Consider the following 26,598-nt stretch of genomic DNA (forward strand, 5'->3'; position numbering starts at 1 on the left):
AGCGTCCATCCTCCAACATTTGAACCATGCCCAGGCATACATGTATGGACCTCCTCTCCTTCCTATAAATTGGAGCAGGACAGAGACCCGCAAGGATTGTCAGCTCCCAAGTCATACAAGTATTGCATACAACACAGATAACTTCATCTGTTGGCCCCGCTGTCTCTGCATACCACCAAGCGAGGACCTGCAGTGCCCAGGTGACACGATGTGCCTGGCAGTGCAAAGCCAGCCCACGTGTGTGCAGATGGCAAGGAGCGTGTGGCACTGTGCACCGACAGCCCTTGCCTGCCCAGGACTGCGTGTGGAGGGCGTTCCCCACTGCAGCCCTGCCCAACAGTCAGTAGGGGTGTGCGCCCATGATGGCAGTAATGAACAAACTGCTGCTTCACAAAGATCTTGGCCTGATTAGAAATCTTTGAGTAGTGCTGTTACAGCAGACAGAATGTGATAAGCGCAAGTAGTCTCCTGTACTTCACATCCTTGCTACTTTGTTCTGGGTGTTGTCACTGAGCAGCGTCTAACACAAGTTCTGCCCTGGTCAGCTGGCTGCCTTAGCTTGAGCCCTGATGGCAATGCCATGACGTGATGTTAGTATTGCTGTTTTCTCCTCGTCAGAATACTCTGTCTTTTGAAGGAAGCAGCTTCTTGGTTATTTTGTTTTGTTGTTGAATTTTATTGAATTAATTTACAATATCTATATTCCGTATAGTTATAGATGTTTTGAATATGATCATGTGTGGTGCTGAGATTTTTTATAGAAAAGCTATACTCAGTACAGAAGGTGGAATAAGGATGTTAAAGAAAAAACCCCCTGTTGTGTTGACCAGTGATGATGCTCCCACCCCCTGACCAATGGTGGAGAGGAGCATGAAGAGAGAGGTGGTGCTGGGGGGATCTTGGGGCTGCTGGGCCTGTCATACTTCTCCCAGGCAGAGGTTTTACAGGTGTTGCATGATGCCCCCAAGCTGACCCCGTGGGGGGGGGGGCACTCCCACATCCTGAAGGATGGTGGAGAGGAGCAGGAGGGCAGAGTTGGTGCTGTGGGGGGCTGGGAGCTGTGGGGCCTGGTATGCTTTCCCCTGGCTGTAGTTTTCTGGGTGTCGGATGATGCCCTCAAACTGACACCCTGCGGGGGCTGCTCCAACCTCCTGAACGATGGTGGAGGGAAGTGGGAGGTTGGTGACAGTTCCTGGGGGGTGCAGGGGACTGCTGGGCCAGTTGGCTTGTCCCAGACAATGGTCGTCCGTCTGTTGGATGATGTCCCCAGGTCTATACTCTGCTGTGGTCTCTTCCATCCCCTAATGGATGGTGGAGGGGAGGGTGAGGGCAGAGATGGTGCTGGGGGCTGACGGGCCTCTCAAGCTTCCCCCAGGCGGTGGCTGCCCCCAGGTGATGCTCTGAGGGAGCCACTGCCAACCCCTGAAGGATGGTGGTGGGGGACAGGAGGGTGGTGTTGATGCCTGGGGGCAGCTGGGCCTGCCACTCATCTGCCAGGGTGCTGCTGTTTGGGTGCCAGCCGATGACTGCAAGCTTCCAAACCAGGTGGGTCCCTCCTGTCCCCTGAAAGAGGTGTTGATGCCCAGGGTGGATAGGGGCTGCTGGGCCTGATGTACTTCCTGGGGGCCACGGAGCCTGGGCTGTTGGGCTACAGGGGCCGCAGTGGGGGCAGTTGAGCCCGACAGCCGTCAGGCCTGGCAGGGGCCGCTCTGGTGGTGCTCTGCGGCTGCTGGGCTGGTTGTTGTTGGTGCCCTGTCTTTCTGTCCAGCGCCTTGAGGCAAGGAAGCTGTTCGTTGAGGTGAGCAAGCCATCTTTCCAAGTACCACTTCCTGCAGGCAGTATTCTCGTCTGCAGCAGCTGCAGCAAGGCGCCTGCAGAGAAAGAAACATGCTGAGGGCACAGGAGAACCCCCTGCTCTCCTTCCTCACAGTGCATGGTAGAGCCACCCTCAGCTCCCGGCCTGTCTCAGGCCCAGCAGTAAGAACATGCAGCAGGAATGGCTCAGCCAGTTAAAACATCTGACAGCATCAATCTCAGACAGTGTTAGGCAACAACTAACTGGCTTCTCTATGCTGCTTTACCTAGAAATGCCTCCTGGCTCACAGAAGCCCTATAGTAAAGAGGGGGGCAGGATGGGGTTGGAGGTGAACAAGAACTCACTGGTTTATCTGCCTCCGTTGCTTGATAAGACGATAGCATGAAAACATTGCCATCGGCGTGGTAACGAAGATAACCGCACCAAATCCCAGGCAGTACTTCTTGATAAAATTATCTACTGCGGCATTTGCATGTTCCTCACCATCCACACCTGGAAAAACAATGTGGATCTGTTTCACCAGCTGCTGCTTTGAGTGACATGGACAAGAACAACCACAGGAAGGATCCCGCTCCGGGCTGCTGTTGTGCCTGGTGGCTCAGGGGAAGCACAGCAAGCTCTGGAATGCGGGGTCTGTGCACAGGAGGTTCTATGGAGGGTCCTGTTTCCTCTTCTTATCTGCTGAATGTGGTTCTGGTGGCCTAGTTCCCAACAGGACAAAGTTCCTAAGTCCCTGGGAACTGGCTGCAGTGGGAGGGGAGCAACCTCTAACCACAAAGCCACTATGAGCGGCCCTTACCTGGAGTGACAGTTGTTGTCTGCATGGCCTCTTTTACTCTCAGGGGGACAGTCAATGTGCGAACTCTGCCGTTTTGAAATGCAATCCAGCGCATAGGTGCTCCACCTGTCTCTTTAGAAAGGAGGTAAGGGAGTGGGACTGTAAGTAACTGCTTCTCATCAGGAAGATGGTACAGTTTCTCCACATGTATTTCTAGAAATTCAGCTTCACAAGTCTTTCAGGGAACAGACGGAAATACACCTACCACGTGCTTTGTCTTTCTTGATTTTCATTAGCAGAGAGGGCAGTGTCTTCAAATATTTTCCTCTTTCCAGGGCCTCTTTCTGTTTCTCAGGACCTAAACAGAAAGCATTAAGATAACTTTCAGACAAACAAGGTATTAAACTGAATGGTCTTTTCAGTGCAGCCAGTAACGACAACAGCCACCCCTGGGATGCCTGTGGGGTTCCAGCACAACTAAGGATTTAGCACGGCCTTCCCTGGAGGCACTTCTGCAACCAAAGAATGAGAACTTTTCACCACACACTACAACTTACATAAACGCATAACAGCATCACTGAATGGGACCAGGGCATTGTGCGAGGGCAGGACACACACACACAGGTGTGCATTCTCACTCACACCTGCAGACATGCCTGGCTGACATTAGGACTGTGAGCTGGCATCTCTCAAAGGAACTAAAATCTCATGACGTACCCATTCGAATCGCTGGGGCTTCTGTCCTGGAGCTCAGCTGGGAAACTGGATGCCATTCAACTCCACTAGGAGCTGTCAACAAACACAGACAGAGCAGCTCCTGTCAGACACCTGTTTAGACTGGAATGACAGCACTGCTCCACAGCACTCTCCTCTCCCTGCCACACAGAAGCATCTGGCAAATAGTTGTTGGGTGCCTGCAATGGCACCGTGACAGTCCAAAAAGGAGCCGTGTGCAGAACTGCCTGGAGAAGGGAAGGGGGTGGAAGAGGAAGGGCAAGATCTAAAGGCCCTTTCCTGTGGGATTGCCCTGAGGCTCACAGGCTGGATTGTGCTGAGGCTTTGGCAAGGCATTGCTTATAGGCACAGCCGTAATCAAGCATCGATGAGAAACATCTCCTGGTGTTGATGCCTGGGGGCAGCCAGGCCTGCCACTCATGTGCCAGGGTGCTGCTGTTTGGGTGCCATGGTATGCTGTGATTTCTCTCTTCCTTAGGGACCCGCAGTGACTGGAAGGGGCTCAGGTGATGACATGGCACCCAGACCTGGGTCAAAAGTTGCAAAGCTGCAGAGAGGCCAGGTGGACAGTTGGCTGGCACTCAGCAGCTTTCCAGATACTCTCTCCAGGCCACGTAAAACAATCTTCAGAGAAGGCATAGAAGAACATTTGGCCCCTCAAGTTTTTCTTAGTGGGGAGATCTCTGATGTACGGAGACAAAGTCAACGGGATGCTGGGAGCATGCAGCACCCAAGAAACAGTGACTACCCAAGCTTATCATGGGGAAGAAATCACCAGGCAGTGAAAAGATGAACCCCCCCCTGAACTTCCACAGCCAAATATGAGCAAAGATCATGAGATGAAGACTGGTGACTTACCTCTGGCATCCACCCCAGGCTCAGGGACACGACTTTGCTTTGGAAAAGCATCAAAGGGGCCTGCAGGCACAAGAGTGATCAGACACAGGTGAGGAGAGCTTCCACTGCGCACAGGGGTCTGCTTTGTTTTTTTTTCCTGCAGTGACATGTGAGGACTGGCTGCAGGTCAGGGAATGACATGGCCCAAACAGCAAAGGAATAGGAGCAAACACTGGCAAGGGCTGCCTTCCCACTGAAATGTGACAATTCTCCAAGTAAAGAAATACTCATGACTGATCTGTGTATGACCTTCAGAGCACAAAGAGACTTGAAAGACCTTTGGAGGTCCATATGTACCCAAATAAGCTATTACAGCACTAATTTTTCTACCTCCGAAGAAACAGACACTCACAACTTACCTCGGAGTTTCCTCTGAGGCACAAAAGCAGTCTCCATCCAGTCGTCTGGAGCAGTACCAATGTCATCATCTAGAATAAAGAACAGAAGAGGGATGTTCCCATTGCATGTTGTGATCTTCCTCTCCCTTAGTGACAAGGAAGGGGCCAGGTAACGGGATGGGAGACTCAGGCCGTGATTGCCAAAGCTATAGAGGTGCCACGGTGACCTGGAGCCTGGCACTCAGCAGCTTTACAAATGCTCCCTCCTGGCAACGTGCAGCACCCCTCTGGGACCACGTGGAAGAGCATACAAAGAAAAGGTGCCTGAACCCATCTGGGCTACAGCTGGGGGTCTCTGTTGGGAACCGGGATTTTTCTATGGGGAGCATCAGGCAGCTGGAGCAGAAATGCTCATGCTTTTCCCAGCACACATCTTACGAGTTCTCCCCTAGGACACCCCCAGGATGAAGAGCATGCTCCAGCCATCCAGCGGCAGAGCCGTGGGAGCACAGGGCTTCCTCATGCCCTTGCCCAGCTCCTGTGGTGCTGCCTGTCTCCCCTCTCCAATACACCCCCCATCGAAGGCAGCCCTAGGGCAACACGGCACAGAGCCACTGGAACCAGAACCTGGGCTTCTCACCCTCAGTTCTGCTCATTTTTTACCCAACTCTGCCCACCCACCTGCTTCTGCTGCTCGCCACGGAGCAGCACAAGTCTCCTGACAACACATGGCTATCAGTACGAGGAGGAAGGCAAGGCAGGTGGGGGCCGAGGCCCCCAGAACTCGTGCCATGCTGCTACCACCACCGCTACAGCCACAATGAGTGCTGCTACTGGGGCACAGAACTCCTAAGGCACGCAGCTGGGCATTGTGACCTCATTGTGACAAGGCAGCTATGCGGCAGGGCATAGTGACCTCACATCCCCAGGCTGCAGGCTGGGCCTCCTCACGGGCTGCTCCTCCTGTGCAGCAGGGATGCATAGAGTGGGTGCTTGTGGCACCCCTTAGTGGGTGAGTGCCAGGCTGCTGCGGAAGAATTACTGGGAGTGTGTCCCGCTGGGCAGATCTGTTCCACCACAAGGACCAGGCTCCCCCTGGGCTTGCTATGGACGCTGTCCCTGTGGCTGAGGCTTCCCAGTCATGTAGAGCAGCAGGAGACCATGGCAGATATTTTCACATTTACATTGTGGAAATATAGAATTGTGGAATGGTTTGGGTGGGAAGGGACATTAAAGACCCAGAGACGCTGTCAAAAGATAAAGAAAATCGATTCGGTGTTGTTTTTACTGCTTCATGCAAATCAAAAGATTGCGTTTTGTCTTTTAATGCCCAAAAAAGCCATTTCTTCAGTGACATTATACTTGTTGTCACAGACTCTAACAAAAATGCAAACTGAGCTTTATCTGTAGCATCAATATTTTAGTATTTCATATCTTGAATTTGACAGTTCCCTCCCAGCCAGTTGCCTGTGCCTTTCTCTCAGCCCATGAGAGCACCACTTACTGCCTCTGGGGACTTGGAAACTGGCAGCATGATGGCCAGCACACACACAAACTGCAAAACGGCTCCATAGAAGAGTCCGTGGCGCAGCATGTTCTCCATTAGCATGGGCTCAGGGATCTCAGGTGGCCAGAAATGCAGTTCAGCAGCCATAGCGAAGACAGCTGCTGCTCCACTGCTCTCACAGAGGCTGCCTGCTGTAAGGGGGGAAAAAGAGGCATCGTTACTCTCAGGCGCTGCGATGGGGTTAATATTAAACTCTCAAACTTTCACAGCAAATAATAACATCCGCTCACAAAGAAAATGTGGAGAGGCCACAAAAGAGAAAAACCAGTCATTAAAATCTTTGTATTTAGACATTCAAACTAACAATGTACTTTGTCTTTACCTAACCGTACCATTCTGTGCTAGAAATACGATGTTTTGCTGTAGAGCATAACTTGGAGAGACCAAAAGCAGCTAAAACCTGCTCCACTCTGTAATTTGACCATCCGCTGATATTTGGTTCTTAACTCCCTTGCTTTCCAGTCACTCACTCTTTAGACACACGCAAATCACATTGTCAAGGACTACAAAAACACTGTCAGCCAAAAAATTTATGCTGGCAGAATCTTAACGTTAGAAATGTGTCTAAGTTGGTTGCAAAGAAGAAAGTGAAGAACAACACAGTAACCAAATACTACCTGATACATAAGGCTTCTCTCACACATCCTGAAAACAGAACCACCAGCCTTAATGAACTCTGCTCTTCAGACACTGACTGAAATTCAAGTATTACGTGTAGCAGCCTGGATCTGGCAATAGTCAAAGAATCTTTTACCTCCAGCTCCTTAGCATCAAAGGACCGCAGATACTGCTGCGGCAGAATTTCATTGAAGCCTTCAAAAGAAGCTTGTGTCTGTTCCTCAGTGCCTCAGGAAAGTCTCCATTCTGCTACCAGCCTGGAAAAGACACAGAAGGATCATTTAAAACGGGCTACGCTAACCTAAGTTCATCTTTGTTAGTTTGTTTTGAAATGAACTGTAAGCTGTGTTAAGAAAAATGCTGGAAAGTTCTGGGGATAGAGCAGTGTGTAACTGTATTCTAATTGTGTTCCCAACCTTCACCCTGCACAAACAATTTTAAGTTAAAACCCTATGTTTCCAACCACTCAACTATGGAAAGCATTTTAGGCTCCAGCAGAAGGCAGCATCTACTCACTGATGATATTAATGAGAGCACAGGAGTCCCTTGCTAGCCGGAGGAAGAAAAAAATGCAGAGCTGTATTCATCTAATATGTTCCATATTTGTTTCTGTTAATCACGAAACTTTGCTCTGTGGTAGAAACTCCACTCTCCATTAAGAAAAGGGAGAAAAGCAGGCAGGAGACCCAAAGAACCTGAACCCAGGGAGAAGCAGATATTATGCTGAATTCAAGCCTAACCTGTCAGGAGAACTGGAATCGAAAGCAGAGATGAAACTCTGGGGAACGCAACACAAGACACAGAGTGTGACAAAAGAACATTGCTTAAGCTGCAATCTGAGCCCTCCCCGGCTTCCTCAAAACAAGAAGAGAACGATCTTCTGCAGGTACTCCCTCCTCTCTATCCCAGTGAGTATTTTGCACAACAGCCAATGCCAATACGTTCCTTCTGCAAATGTCGCTGTTTCTGTGAAACCTTTCCAGATGACTTGTGACTAAAGCAATTTCTACTCCCTCATTCCTCAAACCCTTCCCACACAAAAGCCTTCACAGATCAGATGGTAAGAAAGAGGGAATTCTATGGCCACAGCAATAAAGCGCGCAGAAAGCCCATCTGTTGCAGACAGAGGAGTGAGCTGTACTTAACCAACACTGCTTCAGCGCACGCTTACAGTAAGGCACACCTACCTTGCGCTGGCCACGCACAAAGCTCGTGATGCAGCTCCAGACTGCTCTCCTGGGGCCCAGCTTCATTTCACGGCCACTCACGCTCTGCTGCTGGACATTCTGCAATGGAAAAGCCACCGGGTGCAAATCCCATCCCTCGCAGATGGCATCAGACCTCCGCTCTCATGGCAGTCACCACCGCCCTGCCCTGGGCAGCGCTTCCACTGCCCTTGCTCCTGCCACAAGACACCAACGTCTGCTTCTAGTTCGGCTCCACCATGGGATCCTGTATGCAACAGAAAAACACACGGAGGCTGCCAGTCACTGCAACACGCGCGCTGTGAAACCCCTGGCACTGCTGAGTCCCAAGAGAAGATGAGAAAAGCGTTTGCCTGCCATGGACGGGCTGTGGTGGGATTGAATCCTGCCTTCGAATCGGGACACCCCCAGGGAGAGCCTCCTGGGGACCCAAAGACTTACGGCAGCGCCAACACAGCAGGCAGAAACGCGACGTGCTCCTGACTGCCCGCACTGTTCAAAGCTCCCTCCCTCTCCCTCTCCCTCCCTCCGCCCTATGAAGGCAGCCCTTCAAAGCAACCAACACTTGAAAAAAAACTTAGACTCAGTTAATCTGGACAGTGTTACCCAGGGTTGTGAGAACAGCTTAATGATATCTGAGAACCGGTCAACTCGTGAGCGTGAGACCTGGGATCCTCCATCCTAGGGTGGAACTTTACTGGAGCATGTGGATGCCACAGCAACAAAAGGGCTGTGTATAATAGACTGAGAATTTGCTGAGTTTCTTGGTTTACAGAAAGCAGAAATAACTCAGAAATTACAGCTGGACTTTGAACCTTAAGGACTGCCAAGAAAGAAGCCATCTGCTAAACCCCTGAGCTGCAAACTGTCAAGGAACTCCATACGTTCCCAGGAATGACAGGAGGGTGCTGACCATGGATACACAGCTACGGACTGATGGTAAACCTCAAACAGCTTGAAGTGAGTAAGGGATGGCCAGGGTGCCTGAGGGCAGTGGCTGCACTAGTGCTCAATATTCAAGAAGCCCATAAATCTACACTGGGCCAAAGGATACCAGTTTTAATATCTCATACATTGTTTACCGTATTGGTGAAAAAAAGGGGGACATCGGTTCATTGGTTCTCACCCCAAAGATTCCTGAAATACCAGGCCATCCTGGTAGAGTAGGGTGATGTAGAAATAATTGTGACTAATATTGTCAACCCAGTATCTTTCCTTAGTGGAACTCCCGGAGAACCAGGATTACACGACTGCTTTGAAACAACTGAAGCTGCACATTCCAGCCGGTCAGTCGAACTTGAAGGACGAACCCTTAGAAGATGCAGAAGACGCCTGGTTTACCAGCAGCCGCAGTTTTATGAGACAAGGAGACTGTAAGGCAGGACATGCAGTAACTGCTACTGACCAGGTGACCGAAGCACAACCACCAGCTGTGGGGACTTCCCCTCAGAAGCATGAAATAACTGCCTTGACAAGAGCTTTAATCATATGGACAGATGCTAAATATGTGTTTGGGTGCCACACGCTCATAGTACCATCTGAAAAGAGCAAGGATTGCTCACACACAAGGAAAACAGCCTGATGTAAATCTATCAATGGCTATTATATGTTGTAAAGGACATCAGAAATGTAACACTGTACAGGAAACAGAAAATAAGCTGATAGATCAGGTGGCAGAACAGGCAGTTGAAGAGGGCTTCAATTCCAGACGGTAAACTTAAAATCTCTGAAGCCAAGTCAAAACCTGTAAAATACTCTAAAGAGGACAGGAGTCCAATTAATAATTTAGAAAGGAAGAGAGCAAGCTGACAGATGGGTGCATGCCCAAATGGACACACTGTTATGCCCTTTAGTATTTTATGGAAACCGGTTATAAGGGAAGATAAGAGAATATATTGGGCAAACCAACACTACAAAGTACAGTCCCAGTGCCAGGAACAGGGCACAAGTGGGCCTCACGGGAAAGGGCCTTCCAGGGCAACAGTGGCAAACTGATTTCACAGAACTCCCAAGAAAAGGGGGGGTATCGCTGTATGAAAATTTCTGTAACCTTAGAAACAATTGAGGATGCTGCTGCAGGTGCCTGATGGACAATCCAAGAGGAGGTATCCTGTTTATCCAAAGTTGCATGGCAACATGGAGTAGGCAGGGATAACACCGATTGGGGAATAGTTTTCTCTGAACCTTGGGATAAACTTACTAGTTGCCAAATTTAGGATGACTAAAACAGTTTTTCTTAGTCTGCATCACCTTGCTACTCTTGGTGTGTTTTACTTGTGTTGTTATAAGATGCTTTTTGTGTCTGTGCCAGGATACCAGAAGGGAATATGGGGTTTGGAAGAGACATGAGCTGAGACAAAAGGTAGAGAGTGGAGCCTATTTTGAGACCCATTAAGAATCTAGCAGGTAAAAGCCTGCTAGATTAATGAAAAGGGGGGAATTGAAGAGTGAGCAAAGCCCCAGAATGGAGGCAAGGTAACACTCTGCTATAGAAAGGGAAAGGAGAACTTCACAGAAACCAAGACAAAGGGTAACTGCAGATAGTTTACATTTAAAAGTGCAGGGATAGGGGGAATTACAGACACTTAGTCAAAATAAAACCAGAGAAGAGGGCACTAAAGATAAGAAGAAATTGTCCGGAGACCTCTGACAAGAAGAAGGATTAGATACCCCCGGGCAAAATGATGCTGACATGGGAGAACAATAACAGCAAATAACACCAAGAAGAAAACAGAAGAAGAATTTCACCCCAGAACAACGGCAAGGGTCACGGGGAATGGGGTCAGGGGGAATGAGGGAATGGGGTTGTGAGGAATGGGGCTATAGGGAATGCAATGAATATGTAATCAAACTGAGGAGGAGACTATTGGTTATGTATTAGCTTAACCTATATCTGTAACACACTTTTCTCCTTACGCTGTGCAGGTTTGGAGGAGCTATCGCCCTTGCACCCGGCGCTGCGCAACGCTGGAATAAACACACCTGCTTTATAACCCATCTCTGCATTATAGAGTTTGATTCCGCAAGTCAACCCAAAGACTTACGGCAGCGCCAACACAGCAGGCAGAAACGCGACGTGCTCCTGACTGCCCGCACTGTTCAAAGCTCCCTCCCTCTCCCTCTCCCTCCGTCCGCCCTATTACGGCAGCCCTTCAAAGCAACCAACACAACCACGCCAAACCGCAGCCCGGACTCGTCCCGCTCACTGCAATCCAGACCCACTCCATCCGTACAAACCTTCATCCACGCCCACTGCCCCAGCCCAACACGGCACCGAGGCGTGCGGATCCATCGGCACCAATTCCAGCGGGGAGTCCTCATTCACAGCCCCGGAACAACAACGCACACCGACACGGCCGGGGCCGGCTCAGGCTCTGCCTCCAGGCTTTTGGCTCCACTTCGGGTGCGGCCCGCAGCGCCATGTTGGGGCCTTGGGGGCGGCTGTTGGCGGCCCTCAGCCCACAAACCTCTTCCGCTCCCCCGGCGCTTCGCTCCGCTCCCTCCGCCGTTCCCCCCCCTCCGCCCCACGCCACCAGGTGAGGCCGCTCCGGTTTCCATTCCCCCTTCCCCCCATTATCTGCAATGGGTCCGTGCCGTAACCCGCTCCCCCTGGGAAACGCGACCCGCTTCACTGGCGTTCCGCCCTCGCTTTGGTTCCTACGGCCTACAGAGCCGGAGGAAGGCGATCCTGGGGAGGGGGAGGGGTGGGGACGTGTCAGCTGTGTCTCCACGGAGGGCTGTGTCCCCCCCCCTACAGGTGGAGCTGCTGCTGCTGCTGCTCGAGTACCCCCGTGAAGCATGCGGGGTCCCAGGGGGGTCCCGGCGGTATACGAGGCTCTACTAGAGCTGCTGACTCTGCCCCACAACCCTCCGGGTCACCCCCGGGCTCTGCTCCTTCTGGCCACCGTCACCGTCCTATTGGCCACCGGCACGGGGCGGTCCGTGGGTGTCGTTGCCCCCTTTGTGACCCTCCTGCTGCAGGAAGCCGAGGGGGTGAAGCAGGGGGGGGCCCGGAGGCAGCAGCTGAGTGTCTGCGGGAGCTGCTGAGGGGCCGGGGGACCCCCCCAGGATGTTGCTTTGTGGGGCTCGGAGGTCCCTGCTGGGTCGCTTGGCCTCTGCCATTCAGCCCCTGGTGCTGCTGCTGGTGGAAGGTGAGAAGCTTTGGGGGGGGATGAATCCTGGGGGGGGGGAGGGCTCTGCATTGGTACTGGGGAGGGTCTGGGGGCTGAATTTGGGTGATGGAATCCCAGGGATCATCACGTTGGTACTGGAAGGGATCAAGGGATCCATTGGAATCCCATTATGGGGGTGGGGGGGAATCCAGGGGATCTTTGTATGGATGGAGGATCTCACCCCCCATCTCTTTTCTTTCTCATCAGATCCTGTTGAATCCTGCCGTGCTGATGGACCAGATCCTGGAGCTTCTCCTATGTCTGCAGGTGACTCCTTCCACAACCTGCTGCCAGATCCCGGCCTCACACTGTGATCCACTGGGTCCCAACAGCCCTGGGCAGCCTCGTGTCACCGTGGGGCTGAGCTCCTCTGGATCCCAGTGCACCCCTTACCCTTCTAATGCACCTCCCTGCCATGCAGCCCTTACAGACCCCAGGGGTCCCAGTGTTGTCACATCACTGGATGCTGGGGATCCGCTCCGCATCGCACTGCTGGATCCCAAAGGACCCCCTGGCAAAGCACTGCTGGATCCCAAGGATCCCCTTGGCACAGCACTGTGGGATCCAGACCCCAAGGATCCCCCCCATGGCACAACTTCCAGGGCTCCCAATGATGGAGCACCTCAGGATCCCAGGGGGGACCCCTGTAGCAGCCCCTCGGTGGATCCCCTCCCCCCACTTCCACGCCACCTCCTTGCTAACTCCTTCCTCCTGACTCCGCAGCCCAGGCCCAGCTGCTGTGGGTGCTGAGGGACTCCGAGAAGCCCCCCCGAGCTCTTCCCCTATTCTAACCCAACTGCTGCCCACTGCAGAGTTGGCATTGCTCCATGCTGCTCTCTGGGGGTCCCAGGGGGGTCTTTGCCCCATCCCTGCGTCCTTCCAACACCACTTGGCTTCCTTAGCCCAGCAGCCAGCTCTGCCCCCCTCCCTGCGCCTCTTCTTCCTCCTCTGCCTCGGGACCCCCCCCTCGCCCCCCTTACCCCCCAATTTGGCCGCCAGCCTCTTCCCCATGTTCTCTGAACCCCCCCGAGCTTCTCCTGTCCCCCTTAGGGCTGGCAGCCGCTGCTTGTTCTGGGGGAGGGGATGAAGGGCAGTGGGGCAGTTGTTGGCTCCGGGCTTTGGTGGTGGGGTTGGCAGCTTGGGGGGGTCCTCCCGGTGTTTTCTGCCGGGCTCTGGTGGCCTTATCTAAACACTTGGGGGGCAGCGGGACCCCCCATCGAGTTGGTTACAGCCGCCACCTCTTTGCTGCTGCGCTGTCCCCATTTCGCACCCCAGATCTTAGAGGCCGCGGGGGGGTTCGGGGGGTTGGGGGAGGCTCTGGGCGCCGCTTTGAGGCAGGGGGTGCTGAGCGCTGCCTCCCCCCTGCTGCCCCACGGAGCTCCTCCGTGAAGCCCACACAGCATCGGGGGGGGCGACATCGACGTCGGCAACCGGGCTGCGCTTCACGCCGCTTTAACGACAGCTTTGGGTCCCCCCAAGCTGGGCACCGTGTTGGCCGCCCCCCCGCTCCGCCTTCCCCCACCTCGGGTAAGCACGGAAGGGGGGGGTCGGCTCTCAGCCTCTGCTCTGTCCCCCCTCCTTTCCGCCTCCATCACCTCCCCGACCCCCCCCCCCCTGCCGCTCCGCCCCCTTTCGGTGCCCCCGGGAACCCAGTGGTTACAGGAGGGCTTTGGCAGGATGGGGAGCCCCGGGGGGGGGTTACTGCTTTGCCTCCGTTTGGAGCCCGACGACGCGACCCCCCCTCATCACCTCCACGTCCTGGCGCTGCTGCTGCAGGTGGGGGGGGGCTCAGGGCCGCTCGGTGCGGTTGGGGTCGGGGGGAGCAGAATTAAGGCTCACCCTGCACCCCTCTCGCTCCCCCCCCCCACCCCCCCCCGTCCTCCCGGTCAATGCCCTCCCTGATAGCAACCCCAGTGATACCCCAACATCGCTCCTAACATCGCTCCCCAACATTACTCCAACGTTATCCCAACAGCATCACACCAGTGTCACCCCAACACAGCCCCAATGTCACCCCAATACCACCCCAATGTCACCCCAATGTCATCCCTACGTCACCCCAATGTCACCCCAACAGCATCACTCCCGACATCACCCCAGTGTCCTCCCAATGACTGACCCCCAGCTCACCACAGCCTCCCTTTGTGAATTATAGGGAGCAATAAGACCCTCACTACCCCATAGCAAATCAATCCATGCCCCCACTTGGTGTTGTCTGATGGCTGTTTGCTGGCTGGCTCTTGCTCCATTCAACCACCACTGTCTGGGCCCATCCTCCAGTCAGTTCCTCACCCAGCACAGAGTGCACCAATGCATGCCAATGACCCCAAATGATCCGAAATCCCCCCAAGTGACCCTAAAATGACCGTAAAATGATTCCATAAGTGCCCCCAAATGGGCTGCAGCTTCCGCAGGAGAAACCCATGGCGGATGGTGTGGAAGGCTTTGCTGAAGTCAGTGCAGACCAACAGACACCAACAGCCTCAGCTGTCACCTCCCCCAGCACTCATGGATGGATCCCATCCGGCCCCATGGACTCGTGGTGCTCCAGGTGGAACAGCAGGACTCTGTTTCCTCTTGAATCGTGGGGGTTTGCTCTGCTCCCCATCCCAGACAGCCAAGTCAGAGAGCAGAGAACCCATCAAGAGCCTTTTTGTCCCCCATTTTCCCTTCACATCCCTTACCCACTGCAGCCTTCGCTTCCCTGAAGCTGCTCTCCCCATACACTGCTGGAAGGAGCCTTAAAGCCACAACTACCAGCCCTGGGGCTCAGGGTTTGGTGACAGGGATGCCTCATTGGGCATTGAGGTGCATCTAAAAGGGCTTCAATCTTCGGTTCTTGGGTTCAGGCCTTTGAGAGGGGTTCACCCTTTGATTCCTTGGGGTTATACACTTTTCTGACCCATTTGGCATCAGGGTTCTGCTTTTAGTTGCCCTTTCTCCCCCGTTTTCCATCTCTATCCCCCTCCAGGGCTCCATAGCAGAGACACTTTGCTGCAGCCTTCATATATAAACTTCATATATAATCTTCATGTATGAACTTCATATAAAAGCAGAAGAGAAGCATGCAGACCAAGCAGCATCTGAGTGCAGAATGGATGCTGCCCATCCCATCTCTCTTCCTATCTATGTCTGCTCTCACTCTGTGCTTTTCAAGGGGGGAATCTTTCCCCATCTCCAAAGCAAAGGGTCCCAAACTCCAAAGTGAGGGGAATAATAGATATGGATTTTATTGAGGGCTTTCTTAACAACTAACAACAACCAATTGGGGGTAACATTGGCTAATGGGTTAATATGGGCTAATTACAAATAGAGGCCGTTCTTATAGGCCATGGCTGCTCTGATGAGCCATAGAATGAAAGACGACCAAGAGTAAAGACAGAAGAAAGGGACAGAGAGGCAGCAAAGCGAGGCGGTTCAGCGCTGGTAGATCCATTCACATCCTGCTGTCGAGTGCGGATCTTCAGTCTGATGGGCCATCAGAGGTTTGTTGTTTGACAGCGACTCCCGATGACAGTCCAGACTGATTTCCAACAAATCCAACGTGGTGGCACTCAGCCGCCTGCCAGCACTGCCCCACTGCTGTGCCTGGGGGCAGGAGCACAGGAGAGGCCCCTTCCGTGGGGACAGAGCCCTGTCCTGTGCCCCAGCACGCAGCCCTGAGCTGGGAGGGGTTACTGAGCTGGGTGGTCAGATGGGCAGCAGCCCATCACAGACCACACGCAGGGTCCTGCTTGCAAAGTACGCCACGGAAGCGTACATTGGCTGGGGCAGCACCCGCAGCAGGAGCCGATAGAGCAGCTCCTGGTCATAGTGCTGGGCGTAAAATAGGGCAGAGCCCAGCACAGCGATGAGCAGCAGCTGGAGGCAGACGAAGATGAGGCAGATGGTCCTGTGGGGTGAAAGAGGGTCGGGAATGAGGCGTCCCTGCCCCATGGCAGCACAGCCCCATATGGTGCCAAAGGGGCTGCAGAGGGGTCCAGGCCATCAGCACATGGATGGGAACCCAGCTGCTGTTGGCAAAGAGCAATGAGGGGATACTCACTGCATCCAGAAGGAGAACCCACGTCTCCTCGCCCGCTCCTTCTTCTCCTGTAGGTGAAGATGGGGCAGAGATGGAGGTCAGGGTCTGCTGCACAGCAGGGGGATCATGCAGGACTCGGGAGCCCAGCAGCACAACAGTGCTGTAAGGAGCCCTGTCCTCAAGGAGACCCCATTGCATGGGGAGACCAGTGTTGGATGGGGAGACCCCTGTTGGATGGGATGAGGGTGCTGTGTGTTCTGCTCCTTACCAGCTGTACTTCCACGAGCTCCGGCAGCACAGCCCCAGGCTCACGCTCCACCTCCATCTCCATCTGATGCTGCTGCCTGTGGGCAACAAGGCTTGGTTGGAGTCTATCACCACAGGGGGCTCCCAAACACTGTGTGCCCTCCCCCCAGGGCTGGGATGGGGCTGCTCTGCCACACCGTGCAGGAACCAGAGCCCCATCTCCAGCAGCACTGCAGTCCCATTGCTGCCCCAGGTGTGTCAGAGACCCATGTGTGGAGGTGTGGGGTGCAGGATCCCACTCACCAGGCACCCTCCAGCTCCAGCTCCTCCCGCTCCTCTCGCAGGCGCTGTTTCTCCCTGCGCAGCACCTGGAAGACAAAACCATGAGCTCCAGGTCCACAACATGGGGGTGGGCAGACCCCACCCCTCCCCTCAACCCACCACCCTACCTCGATCTCCATTGTCTGAGCCTTCAGCTGCTCTTCCAGCTGGGCAATGAGCTGCTTCTCCTGCAAGACAACGCGTGTGCCATGAGGGGTGGCTGTGTTGGGTCCCATGGACCCGAGGGATTGGGACCGAGGTCCTCCTGCACAGCCAGAGGCGTGAGGATGCTGAGCTGTGAGGACGAGCCCTCACTGCCCCCTACCTGCTCCAGCTCCTCTTTACGGGCAGCCGTTCTTTCAGCCCTTATTTGCTGGGCATTCTGTGGGAAAGGAGAAGAGCAGCGGCTGTCAGGGCACCGGTGCTCCCATGGGGCTCCGTCCCCTCCTGCCTCCTCCATCGGGGCAAGCAGGACCTGCAGGGCTGGAGCTGCAGACCCACATGAGGGGACTTCTCCCACCCCACACCACACAGCAGCATCTCCTCACCTTCAACAAAGACTCCCTGGCTGTGGCCGTGCGGTTCTCCATGATCCGCTCATGAGCCTGTGGGAGGGGAAAGGAGCAGCGTTGTCCCCTGGCCCTCTGCTGCCATGCCATGGGCAGGGTGCCCTCCAGCCGGCAGCTTGGCCCTTCTGTGCCCGTCCATTCAGTGCTCACCTGCTCCAGCTCCTGCAGCAGCTCCACGCGCTGCAGCGCTGTTAATGTTCCACTGGCAAACTGGGCCCGCATTGCTGCACCACTCGCACATCTCCTTGCAGGACCTGCACCGCCTGCAGAATGGGGCCGGCAGGTTCGGTGCTGACCCACTGCACCTGCCCCACCCCAGCGGGGCTTCTATGAGGTCAGCGTGTCATTGTGATGTCACCTTGAAGGTCACAGAAACAGAGCATGGTTTGTGCTGGAAGAGTCCCTGAAGGTCATTAAGAACCAGAGAATGGTTTGTGTTTGGGATGGAGGCTCCTTGAGGATCAAAGAACTAGCTTGTGTTGGAAGGGTGCTGGAAGGTCAGAGGACTGTAGGATGGTGTGGATGGAGGTGTTCCTTAATGAAAATGGAAGTATAGAAGGGTTTGTGGGGGAGGATCCTTGACAATCTTAGCACTGCAAGGAGGGTTTGTGTTGGAAGAGACCGTGGAGATCTGAAGAAATACAGAACAGGTTGGTTTGGAAGGGTCCTGGAGGATCAAAGAAGCATGAAGTGGTTCTTAGTGTTCTTGAGGGTTGTTTTTAGGTTTGGAGTTTGGGTTTGTGTCTCTGTTGGGTTTGGGTCATTTAGGGTTACTTTTAGGTTTGGGGCCTGTGTTTGTGTCTCTGTTGGTTTGGGTTCTTTAGGTTGTTTTTAGGTTTGGGGTTTGGGTTTGTGTCTATGTTGGGTTTGGGTTCTTTAGGTTGTTTTTAGGTTTGGGGTTTGGGTTTGTGTCTATGTTGGGTTTGGGTTCTTTAGGTTGTTTTTAGGTTTGGGGTTTGGGTTTGTGTCTATGTTGGGTTTGGGTTCTTTAGGTTGTTTTTAGGTTTGGGGTTTGGGTTTGTGTCTATGTTGGGTTTGGGTTCTTTAAGGTTGTTTTTAGGTTTGGGGTTTGGGTTTGTGTCTCTGTTGGGTTTGGGTTCTTGAGGGTTGGTTTTAGGTTTGGGGTTTTGGTTTGTGTCTATGTTGGGTTTGGGTTCTTGAGGGTTGGTTTTAGGTTTGGCGTTTGTGTTTGTGTCTATTGTGGGTTTGGGTCATTTAGGGTTACTTTTAGGTTTGGGGTTTGGGTTTGTGTTTATATTGGGTTTGGGTCATTTAGGGTTACTTTTAGGTTTGGGGTTTGTGTTTGTGTCTCTGTTGGTTTGGGTTCTTGAGGGTTGTTTTTAGGTTTGGGGTTTGGGTTTGTGTCTCTGTTGGGTTTGGGTTCTTGAGGGTTGGTTTAGGTTTGGGGTTTGTGTTTGTGTCTCTGTTGGTTTGGGTTCTTGAGGGTTGTTTTTAGGTTTGGGGTTTGGGTTTGTGTCTCTGTTGGGTTTGGGGTAGGGTTGTTTTTAGGTTTGGGGTTTGGGTTTGTGTCTCTGTTGTGTTTGGGTTCTTGAGGTTTGTTTTAGGTTTGGGGTTTGGGTTTTTGTCTCTGTTGGGTTTGGGTTCTTTAGGTTGGTTTTAGGTTTGGGGTTTGGGTTTGTGTCTATGTTGGGTTTGGGTTCTTGAGGGTTGTTTTTAGGTTTGGGGTTTGGGTTTGTGTCTATGTTGGGTTTGGGTTCTTTAGGTTGTTTTTAGGTTTGGGGTTTGGGTTTGTGTCTATGTTGGGTTTGGGTTCTTTAAGGTTGTTTTTAGGTTTGGGGTTTGGGTTTGTGTCTCTGTTGGGTTTGGGTTCTTGAGGGTTGGTTTTAGGTTTGGGGTTTTGGTTTGTGTCTATGTTGGGTTTGGGTTCTTGAGGGTTGGTTTTAGGTTTGGCGTTTGTGTTTGTGTCTATTGTGGGTTTGGGTCATTTAGGGTTACTTTTAGGTTTGGGGTTTGGGTTTGTGTTTATATTGGGTTTGGGTCATTTAGGGTTACTTTTAGGTTTGGGGTTTGTGTTTGTGTCTCTGTTGGTTTGGGTTCTTGAGGGTTGTTTTTAGGTTTGGGGTTTGGGTTTGTGTCTCTGTTGGGTTTGGGTTCTTGAGGGTTGGTTTAGGTTTGGGGTTTGTGTTTGTGTCTCTGTTGGTTTGGGTTCTTGAGGGTTGTTTTTAGGTTTGGGGTTTGGGTTTGTGTCTCTGTTGGGTTTGGGGTAGGGTTGTTTTTAGGTTTGGGGTTTGGGTTTGTGTCTCTGTTGTGTTTGGGTTCTTGAGGTTTGTTTTAGGTTTGGGGTTTGGGTTTTTGTCTCTGTTGGGTTTGGGTTCTTTAGGTTGGTTTTAGGTTTGGGGTTTGGGTTTGTGTCTCTGTTGGGTTTGGGTCATTTAGGGTTACTTTTAGGTTTGGGGCCTGTGTTTGTGTCTCTGTTGGTTTGGGTTCTTTAGGTTGTTTTTAGGTTTGGGGTTTGGGTTTGTGTCTATGTTGGGTTTGGGTTCTTTAGGTTGTTTTTAGGTTTGGGGTTTGGGTTTGTGTCTATGTTGGGTTTGGGTTCTTTAGGTTGTTTTTAGGTTTGGGGTTTGGGTTTGTGTCTATGTTGGGTTTGGGTTCTTTAGGTTGTTTTTAGGTTTGGGGTTTGGGTTTGTGTCTATGTTGGGTTTGGGTTCTTTAAGGTTGTTTTTAGGTTTGGGGTTTGGGTTTGTGTCTCTGTTGGGTTTGGGTTCTTGAGGGTTGGTTTTAGGTTTGGGGTTTTGGTTTGTGTCTATGTTGGGTTTGGGTTCTTGAGGGTTGGTTTTAGGTTTGGCGTTTGTGTTTGTGTCTATTGTGGGTTTGGGTCATTTAGGGTTACTTTTAGGTTTGGGGTTTGGGTTTGTGTTTATATTGGGTTTGGGTCATTTAGGGTTACTTTTAGGTTTGGGGTTTGTGTTTGTGTCTCTGTTGGTTTGGGTTCTTGAGGGTTGTTTTTAGGTTTGGGGTTTGGGTTTGTGTCTCTGTTGGGTTTGGGTTCTTGAGGGTTGGTTTAGGTTTGGGGTTTGTGTTTGTGTCTCTGTTGGTTTGGGTTCTTGAGGGTTGTTTTTAGGTTTGGGGTTTGGGTTTGTGTCTCTGTTGGGTTTGGGGTAGGGTTGTTTTTAGGTTTGGGGTTTGGGTTTGTGTCTCTGTTGTGTTTGGGTTCTTGAGGTTTGTTTTAGGTTTGGGGTTTGGGTTTTTGTCTCTGTTGGGTTTGGGTTCTTTAGGTTGGTTTTAGGTTTGGGGTTTGGGTTTGTGTCTATGTTGGGTTTGGGTTCTTGAGGGTTGTTTTTAGGTTTGGGGTTTGGGTTTGTGTCTATGTTGGGTTTGGGTTCTTTAGGTTGTTTTTAGGTTTGGGGTTTGGGTTTGTGTCTATGTTGGGTTTGGGTTCTTTAAGGTTGTTTTTAGGTTTGGGGTTTGGGTTTGTGTCTCTGTTGGGTTTGGGTTCTTGAGGGTTGGTTTTAGGTTTGGGGTTTTGGTTTGTGTCTATGTTGGGTTTGGGTTCTTGAGGGTTGGTTTTAGGTTTGGCGTTTGTGTTTGTGTCTATTGTGGGTTTGGGTCATTTAGGGTTACTTTTAGGTTTGGGGTTTGGGTTTGTGTTTATATTGGGTTTGGGTCATTTAGGGTTACTTTTAGGTTTGGGGTTTGTGTTTGTGTCTCTGTTGGTTTGGGTTCTTGAGGGTTGTTTTTAGGTTTGGGGTTTGGGTTTGTGTCTCTGTTGGGTTTGGGTTCTTGAGGGTTGGTTTAGGTTTGGGGTTTGTGTTTGTGTCTCTGTTGGTTTGGGTTCTTGAGGGTTGTTTTTAGGTTTGGGGTTTGGGTTTGTGTCTCTGTTGGGTTTGGGGTAGGGTTGTTTTTAGGTTTGGGATTTGGGTTTGTGTCTCTGTTGTGTTTGGGTTCTTGAGGTTTGTTTTAGGTTTGGGGTTTGGGTTTTTGTCTCTGTTGGGTTTGGGTTCTTTAGGTTGGTTTTAGGTTTGGGGTTTGGGTTTGTGTCTATGTTGGGTTTGGGGTAGGGTTGGTTTTTGGTTTGGGGTTTGGGTTTGTGTCTATGTTGGGTTTGGGTTCTTTAGGGTTGTTTTTAGGTTTGGGGTTTGGGTTTAGGTCTCTGTTGGTTTTGGGTTCTTTAAGGTTTTTATGTTTGGGGTTTGGATTTTGTTTTCGTGGGTTTGGGTTTGGGTTCTTGAGGGTTGTTTTTAGGTTTGGGGTTTGGGTTTGTGTCTCTGTTGGGTTTGGGTTCTTGAGCGTTGGTTTAGGTTTGGGGTTTGGGTTTGTGTCTCTGTTGGGTTTGGGTTCTTTAGGGTTGGTTTTAGGTTTGGGGTTTGGATTTGTGTCTATGTTGGGTTTGTTTTAGGCTTAGGCGTTCGATTAGGGTTAGGGTTTGGTCTAGTGTTTGGGATAGCGTTTGGGTCAGGTTTAGGGTTGTGAATCATGAGAGCAGCTGTTTTATGTTTTGCGGATAGCCTCTTGCACAACTTGGGCAGATACAGCCTGAAGGACAAAGGGCTGGCATTAATGTCAGCTCAGGAACAGAACTGGGAGGTGGCCACAGAGTTTGCTGTCAAGGGAAGATTAGAAAGTAGAAATGTGCTGGTGTTGAAGATAAGATGGCAGAACAGATGCCTCAGGTGGATGTAACATCAGCGGGAACCGCCCTGGGCAGCCTCCTTTAAAGGGCTGGGCATTTACAGCAAGAATGGCTATTAGCATTCATCCCACCACCATCAGAAATGTTAATTAATGCTTGGAATTTCTGCCCATGTTCTTGGAATGAATGACCACAGAAAGGCTATGCCTATCAATGGAATGTATGACCACAGATAGGCTATGTCTATCAATGGAATGAATGACCATGGATAGGCTATGCCTACCAGTGGGTAGTCACTGCTTGTCTGGGTGTGTGGGTTGATGCAGCGATCCCCATGCACCCAGCCCCGCAATAAAGGGAATAGAACCCATTGGCGTGTCACATTCCTGTGTTGGTTTTCTCAGCTTCACCATGGCCATGGCTTTAGGGTCATTTATGGGTCATTTGGGGTCATTTGGGGTCTTTTGAGGTCATTTGGGGGGATTTGGGGTCACAGATCAGCTTCCAAAGCCCCTTATTTTAAAGGAGATGCCACGATCCAAAGAGAGGAGTTGTTGAGCTTCTTTTACCTCAACTGGTTAGCTGTATAGGAAGAAACAATAATTAACATGTGTTACATATACACACTCCTATATACGTATATATACATGAAATCACTGACGGCACTCCCCCAGCATCAAATTCCCTTGTGGTACACACTGGACGTCCCTGTGTTTCTCCAGCACCCACCGAGTGTACCCAGCTCCCTGGGGAAAAGCAGTTCCACGGAGAGGTTTGCCCTTTCCAGAGGCTGGAAAGACCCAGACTGCTTCTCCCAACATGTTCTTTACATGCACTACAGGGACCTCATCTCCCTCTGCAGTATGCAAGGGGATGGATTGGCTAGGACCATCACGATTGACAGATCCTCTAGTATTGACCAACCAAGTGGCTTCTGCCCAATGCTTCTCCCAGTGCTGAAATGTTCCACCACCCATTGGTTTCAACATAGCTTTCAACAACCCATGGTATCATTCAATCTTACCAGAGGCTGGTGCATGGTAGGGGATACGATAAACCCACTCAATGCCATGATCTTTGGCCCAAGTATTTATAAGGGAATATTTAAAAGGAGACCCATTATGAGATTCAATTATTTCTGGGGTGCCATGTCAACACAGGACTTGTTTCTCAAGACCCAGTATGGTGTTTTGGGCGGTAGCATGGGGTACTGCGTATGTTTCAAGCCACCCAGTGGTTGCCTCCACCATGGCAAGCACATAACACCATTGTGAGATTGTGGCAAGGTGATATAACCAACCTGCCACGCCTCCCCATATTTGTCCTTCTGCCATCACCCTTCCCCCCAGAGAGGTTTCATCCTTTTGCTTAAACATGGCACACATGTGTCACTCACGAATAACCTGTGCAATAGCGTCCATAATTAAGTCCACCCCTCGGTCTCCACCACACTTATATGTCATGTCGCTTCCTTGATGGCCTGAGGTCTCATTGGCCCATCAGGAAAGAAACAATTCAACCTTGTTCTGCCAGTCCAAATCTATTTGAATCCTCAAATCTTGCTGCTTGATCTACCTGATGTGAAGGATGAGAGAAGGGCCCCACAGTGAGGGAGAGAAAGAAACTCACAGAAACTGGGACGGGGGGCGGGAGGGAAGAGTAGTCTGGTAAAAGAAGAATGGGGAGTGCAGACACTGGGTGTGGAATAACAAGGGGGATGAAGGCCATAAAGATAAGGATGAAACAGCCTGAGCACAGTGAGGTGACTGGATGTCCACAGGGCAAAGTGGAACCAGTTTGGGGGGGGGGCCCTCCTGCAGGGTTGAATGTGTGCTAATGGGGTCTGAGGAATGTCATGAATATGTATCCCAATTCCTGCCAACTACTGATGATGTATTAGTTCAGCCTACATCTGTAGCACGCTTTCTCCTGATGGTGTGCAAGTGAGGTGGAACTATCCCCCTTGCACCAGGGTGTGTGCGCATCACTCATGAAACACACCTGCTTTATAACTACTTGGTGGTTATGGAGTTTGATTCCGCAAGTCAGCTGCACTGTCAGGTGAGTTGTCAGTTCTCAGCTCAGGTGAGCCCAGTGAACTGAGAGCATTGATGTAGGTGAGAACTGCTGAGCTGCAGGCTGAGGTCACTCTGTGAGCTCTGCACTGAACCAGCATCTGCTGGGAAGGGAAACTGATGAGCTGTGCATGTGCCTTTTCACTGTCCTGCTTGGCTGGTGACACTCGGTTTTGTGCAAGCCAGTGAGGGCTCCACAGGGTGATTCAAGCCAAATACATTTACAGTTGAGTGACAAACAATGTGCATTTGGACTTCCAGAATTCTGCCTTAACAACACTTTCAAACCAAGGCATCTAGCATTTCAAGATGACTACTGCTCAATGCACCGGGCATGGAATTCTTCTTCCAAGCTGTGCCCGATACCATCAGTCCTGCTGAGGTTTCCTGTGCAGAGTTGTCTGTTTCCTAATTACTGTGCCTACTCTGCAAGGAGTAAAACCATGCTAACCGTATGGTCAGAAAAAGAAGCTGGAAGGAAGAAAAGAACTCCAAGTAACTGTTTCTGCCATTCACCTCTTGTAACTCAGTGCTGGGGTTGCTGACACAATACAAATGAATGCTGGTGACAGATTAGGGCATTCCTAGAGAAGAATCACACTGCCTTGTGTTTGGTATTTCTGTTTGCCTCACTAGTTTTCAGCACAACTTGATATCTCTGTTTAAAATAAAACTGTATCCCAACATACCAGATTCTGTGCTCATCTGATAGAATCCATCAGGAGCACCAGAAAACAGGCCCTTACTGGATATATTTAGGTGACTAAACAAGAGGGACACACACTGGCATCCCAAAAGGAAGGTCTTCCACACCAAAGAAAATACAAAACCTTTCTGGTATCTTCCTTCAGAAAGTAAAGAAGTTACGAACTGGGTCGTTTCAGACCATGCAGGCTTCAGCATCTGGGAAGCCTCTGTTATTAGAGGAGGAAAGGGCTCATGCACCTGAATAAGAGCCATGACTTTCAGGACAGCAGACACTCCCGTTCTTCTCCATCCAAAGCTGTCATTTAGCTTTCACTGCGTCTATTTCATGCAGCCATTCATTAGTTCTGCACTGCAAAGAATGTAGATCAAGGGAACCAATCTAATGTCCTTAATTTCCTGATGAGAAATCTCTCTCAGTCTCTTGCAATAGCACTGATCACCTGGAGCAGAGGAAATTAAAGCGCACAGGAAAAAGTTCCTCCAATGGCAAAAGTTGAATCACAGCGTCACCTGCTGGAGACCGACATCTCGAGGGAAGCAGGATGGATGTTGCAGCCAAATGTGCTCCTCCACCACTGGTTTGCTGAGACGTACCCATGAGCACCACACATCTGTGCGGTCTGTCTGTCCATAGAGCTACAAAGGCAGAAGAAGTACATCTAAATGGTTTGTTGTGGTTGTGGGTTGTGACTGATATCAGTCCTTGGATCTGTTAGACTTCACAGTTGGGTTCAGAGTTTTCACAGCTCATCCTGGCTTTCTGGTGCTCCCTGCACAGTGACACCATCCCTCTGACCCCTTCTGTCACCCCTTTTAGTCCAACTGATTGTGATTTGCATGTAACTCCTCCACGGTGCTTCCAAATTCCTTACCAAGTGGGAAATGAGCCATGGGACCCATCTAATATCTGTAAACATGAAAACACGTGGAACTCCAGTCAACTCTGTTCCCCTAAGGATTAAATGTGAAGCAGCAAATGGTTTGACCTCGTATCACAGCAGACTCTGTACAGAGGATACTACTTGTGTTACAAAAGAGACTGAACAACATCAGCACAGGGCCTTATCAACACTGACTGCACAAAGAGACTGGGAAGTGAGGGCCCATGATACTCTGACAGTATATGGAGCTGTCTCTGGTTCCAGAGGAAACCCCGTTTCAGTCAGTGCTGCCTACGCTGTCCTGTGCAGATGCCCGAAGTCACGTGCAGCAAAAGCATTTACAGATCTCAACTTGAACCTTCAGATCTCCATTCAGGTGAGGTCCAGCAATGCTCATTTTCATCATAAACTGTACAGAAATATTACTTCAGAACCCAACTTTACAGCGTGATCATTTCAAATAGCTCCTCATTGGCAAGAGGAACAGCAATTGAGTCTGTGAGACATTTGGCAGAGCACAAAGCCAAAATCCCCGTGCTGCTTTGTCACACTTTGCCATCAATCTCAGCTCACCTCACACATACAGTGAACAAAAACCCGTTTCCTTCCCTACCTCAAAGTCTGCTAAACACGCTGATGAAAACATATTTCCTGAGATGCTCAGACACTGCTGCAACAGTGATCGCATGTGTGTGTAAAAGTGTGTTTTGATACACAGTGCAAAAACATCAAACATGATCTTGGGAAAGTTCAGCTCATGAGAAGTGGTTTCTTCTTGCTGTATTTCTCCATCTCTGCATTATGAATTTATCCTTTGCAAAGACAGCCAAGCTTCCATCCTTCGTACACCCTGAAAATATCCCCTTTGTATTTGTACTTCACATACAAAACACGCAACTTTGTCAGACTGTATTTGCAAACACTCACTCATCAGGTCCTGTAGAGGTCAAAGAATTATCACACCCTAGGCAGATTTTTAAGCTTTACACAGGTTTTCATGCAAAGCGGAGATTCATCGTGTGAGCTCAACCACCAAGACCAACACCAGTGCCTA

At 51.0% G+C, this 26,598-nt stretch overlaps 2 protein-coding genes and 1 long non-coding RNA gene across 3 annotated transcripts; 1 reads left to right on the forward strand and 2 right to left on the reverse strand.

Annotated features, from left to right (window-relative positions):
• Positions 1-6,036: 6,036 nt before the first annotated feature.
• On the reverse strand, positions 6,037-8,435 carry LOC146754315 (uncharacterized). Its single transcript, XR_014938893.1, has 3 exons — positions 7,937-8,435; positions 6,886-7,006; positions 6,037-6,262 (listed from the first exon to the last, which is right to left on the reverse strand). It is a non-coding gene; the product is annotated as an uncharacterized LOC146754315 (long non-coding RNA).
• Positions 8,436-8,582: 147 nt separating this feature from the next.
• On the forward strand, positions 8,583-12,978 carry LOC146754316 (uncharacterized). The gene is made up of 3 exons (XM_085527518.1): positions 8,583-8,613; positions 11,141-11,490; positions 12,334-12,978. The coding sequence occupies exons 1-3, from the start codon at positions 8,583-8,585 to the stop codon at positions 12,874-12,876; spliced, it is 924 nt and encodes a 307-aa protein (XP_085383644.1). The 3' UTR covers positions 12,877-12,978.
• A 2,838-nt stretch (positions 12,979-15,816) lies between these two features.
• On the reverse strand, positions 15,817-17,519 carry LOC146754317 (uncharacterized). The gene is made up of 8 exons (XM_085527701.1): positions 17,437-17,519; positions 17,266-17,322; positions 17,043-17,099; positions 16,846-16,905; positions 16,700-16,764; positions 16,419-16,494; positions 16,172-16,218; positions 15,817-16,018 (listed from the first exon to the last, which is right to left on the reverse strand). Exons 1-8 carry the CDS (start codon positions 17,506-17,508, stop codon positions 15,817-15,819), a joined length of 636 nt encoding a protein of 211 aa, XP_085383827.1. The 5' UTR covers positions 17,509-17,519.
• Positions 17,520-26,598: the final 9,079 nt, after the last annotated feature.

The sequence above is a fragment of the Coturnix japonica genome, chromosome W, assembly GCF_054131305.1.
Source record: "Coturnix japonica strain WE chromosome W, WE-NBRP24, whole genome shotgun sequence".
In the NCBI taxonomy this organism is placed as follows: Eukaryota; Metazoa; Chordata; class Aves; order Galliformes; family Phasianidae; genus Coturnix; species Coturnix japonica.

Coding starts and splice junctions, on each gene's coding strand:
- LOC146754317 (XM_085527701.1), bottom strand. CDS start 17,508: ATGCGGGCCCAGTTTGCCAGTGGAACATTAACAGCGCTGCAGCGCGTG. Junction 17,323..17,436: donor TGCTGCAGGAGCTGGAGCAG/GTGAGCACTGAA, acceptor CCCCTCCCACAG/GCTCATGAGCGGATCATGGA. Junction 17,100..17,265: donor CCAGGGAGTCTTTGTTGAAG/GTGAGGAGATGC, acceptor CCTTTCCCACAG/AATGCCCAGCAAATAAGGGC.
- LOC146754316 (XM_085527518.1), top strand. CDS start 8,583: ATGATATCTGAGAACCGGTCAACTCGTGAGC. Junction 8,614..11,140: donor GAACCGGTCAACTCGTGAGC/GTGAGACCTGGG, acceptor GCCAAACCGCAG/CCCGGACTCGTCCCGCTCAC. Junction 11,491..12,333: donor CCTCCGCCCCACGCCACCAG/GTGAGGCCGCTC, acceptor CTTTCTCATCAG/ATCCTGTTGAATCCTGCCGT.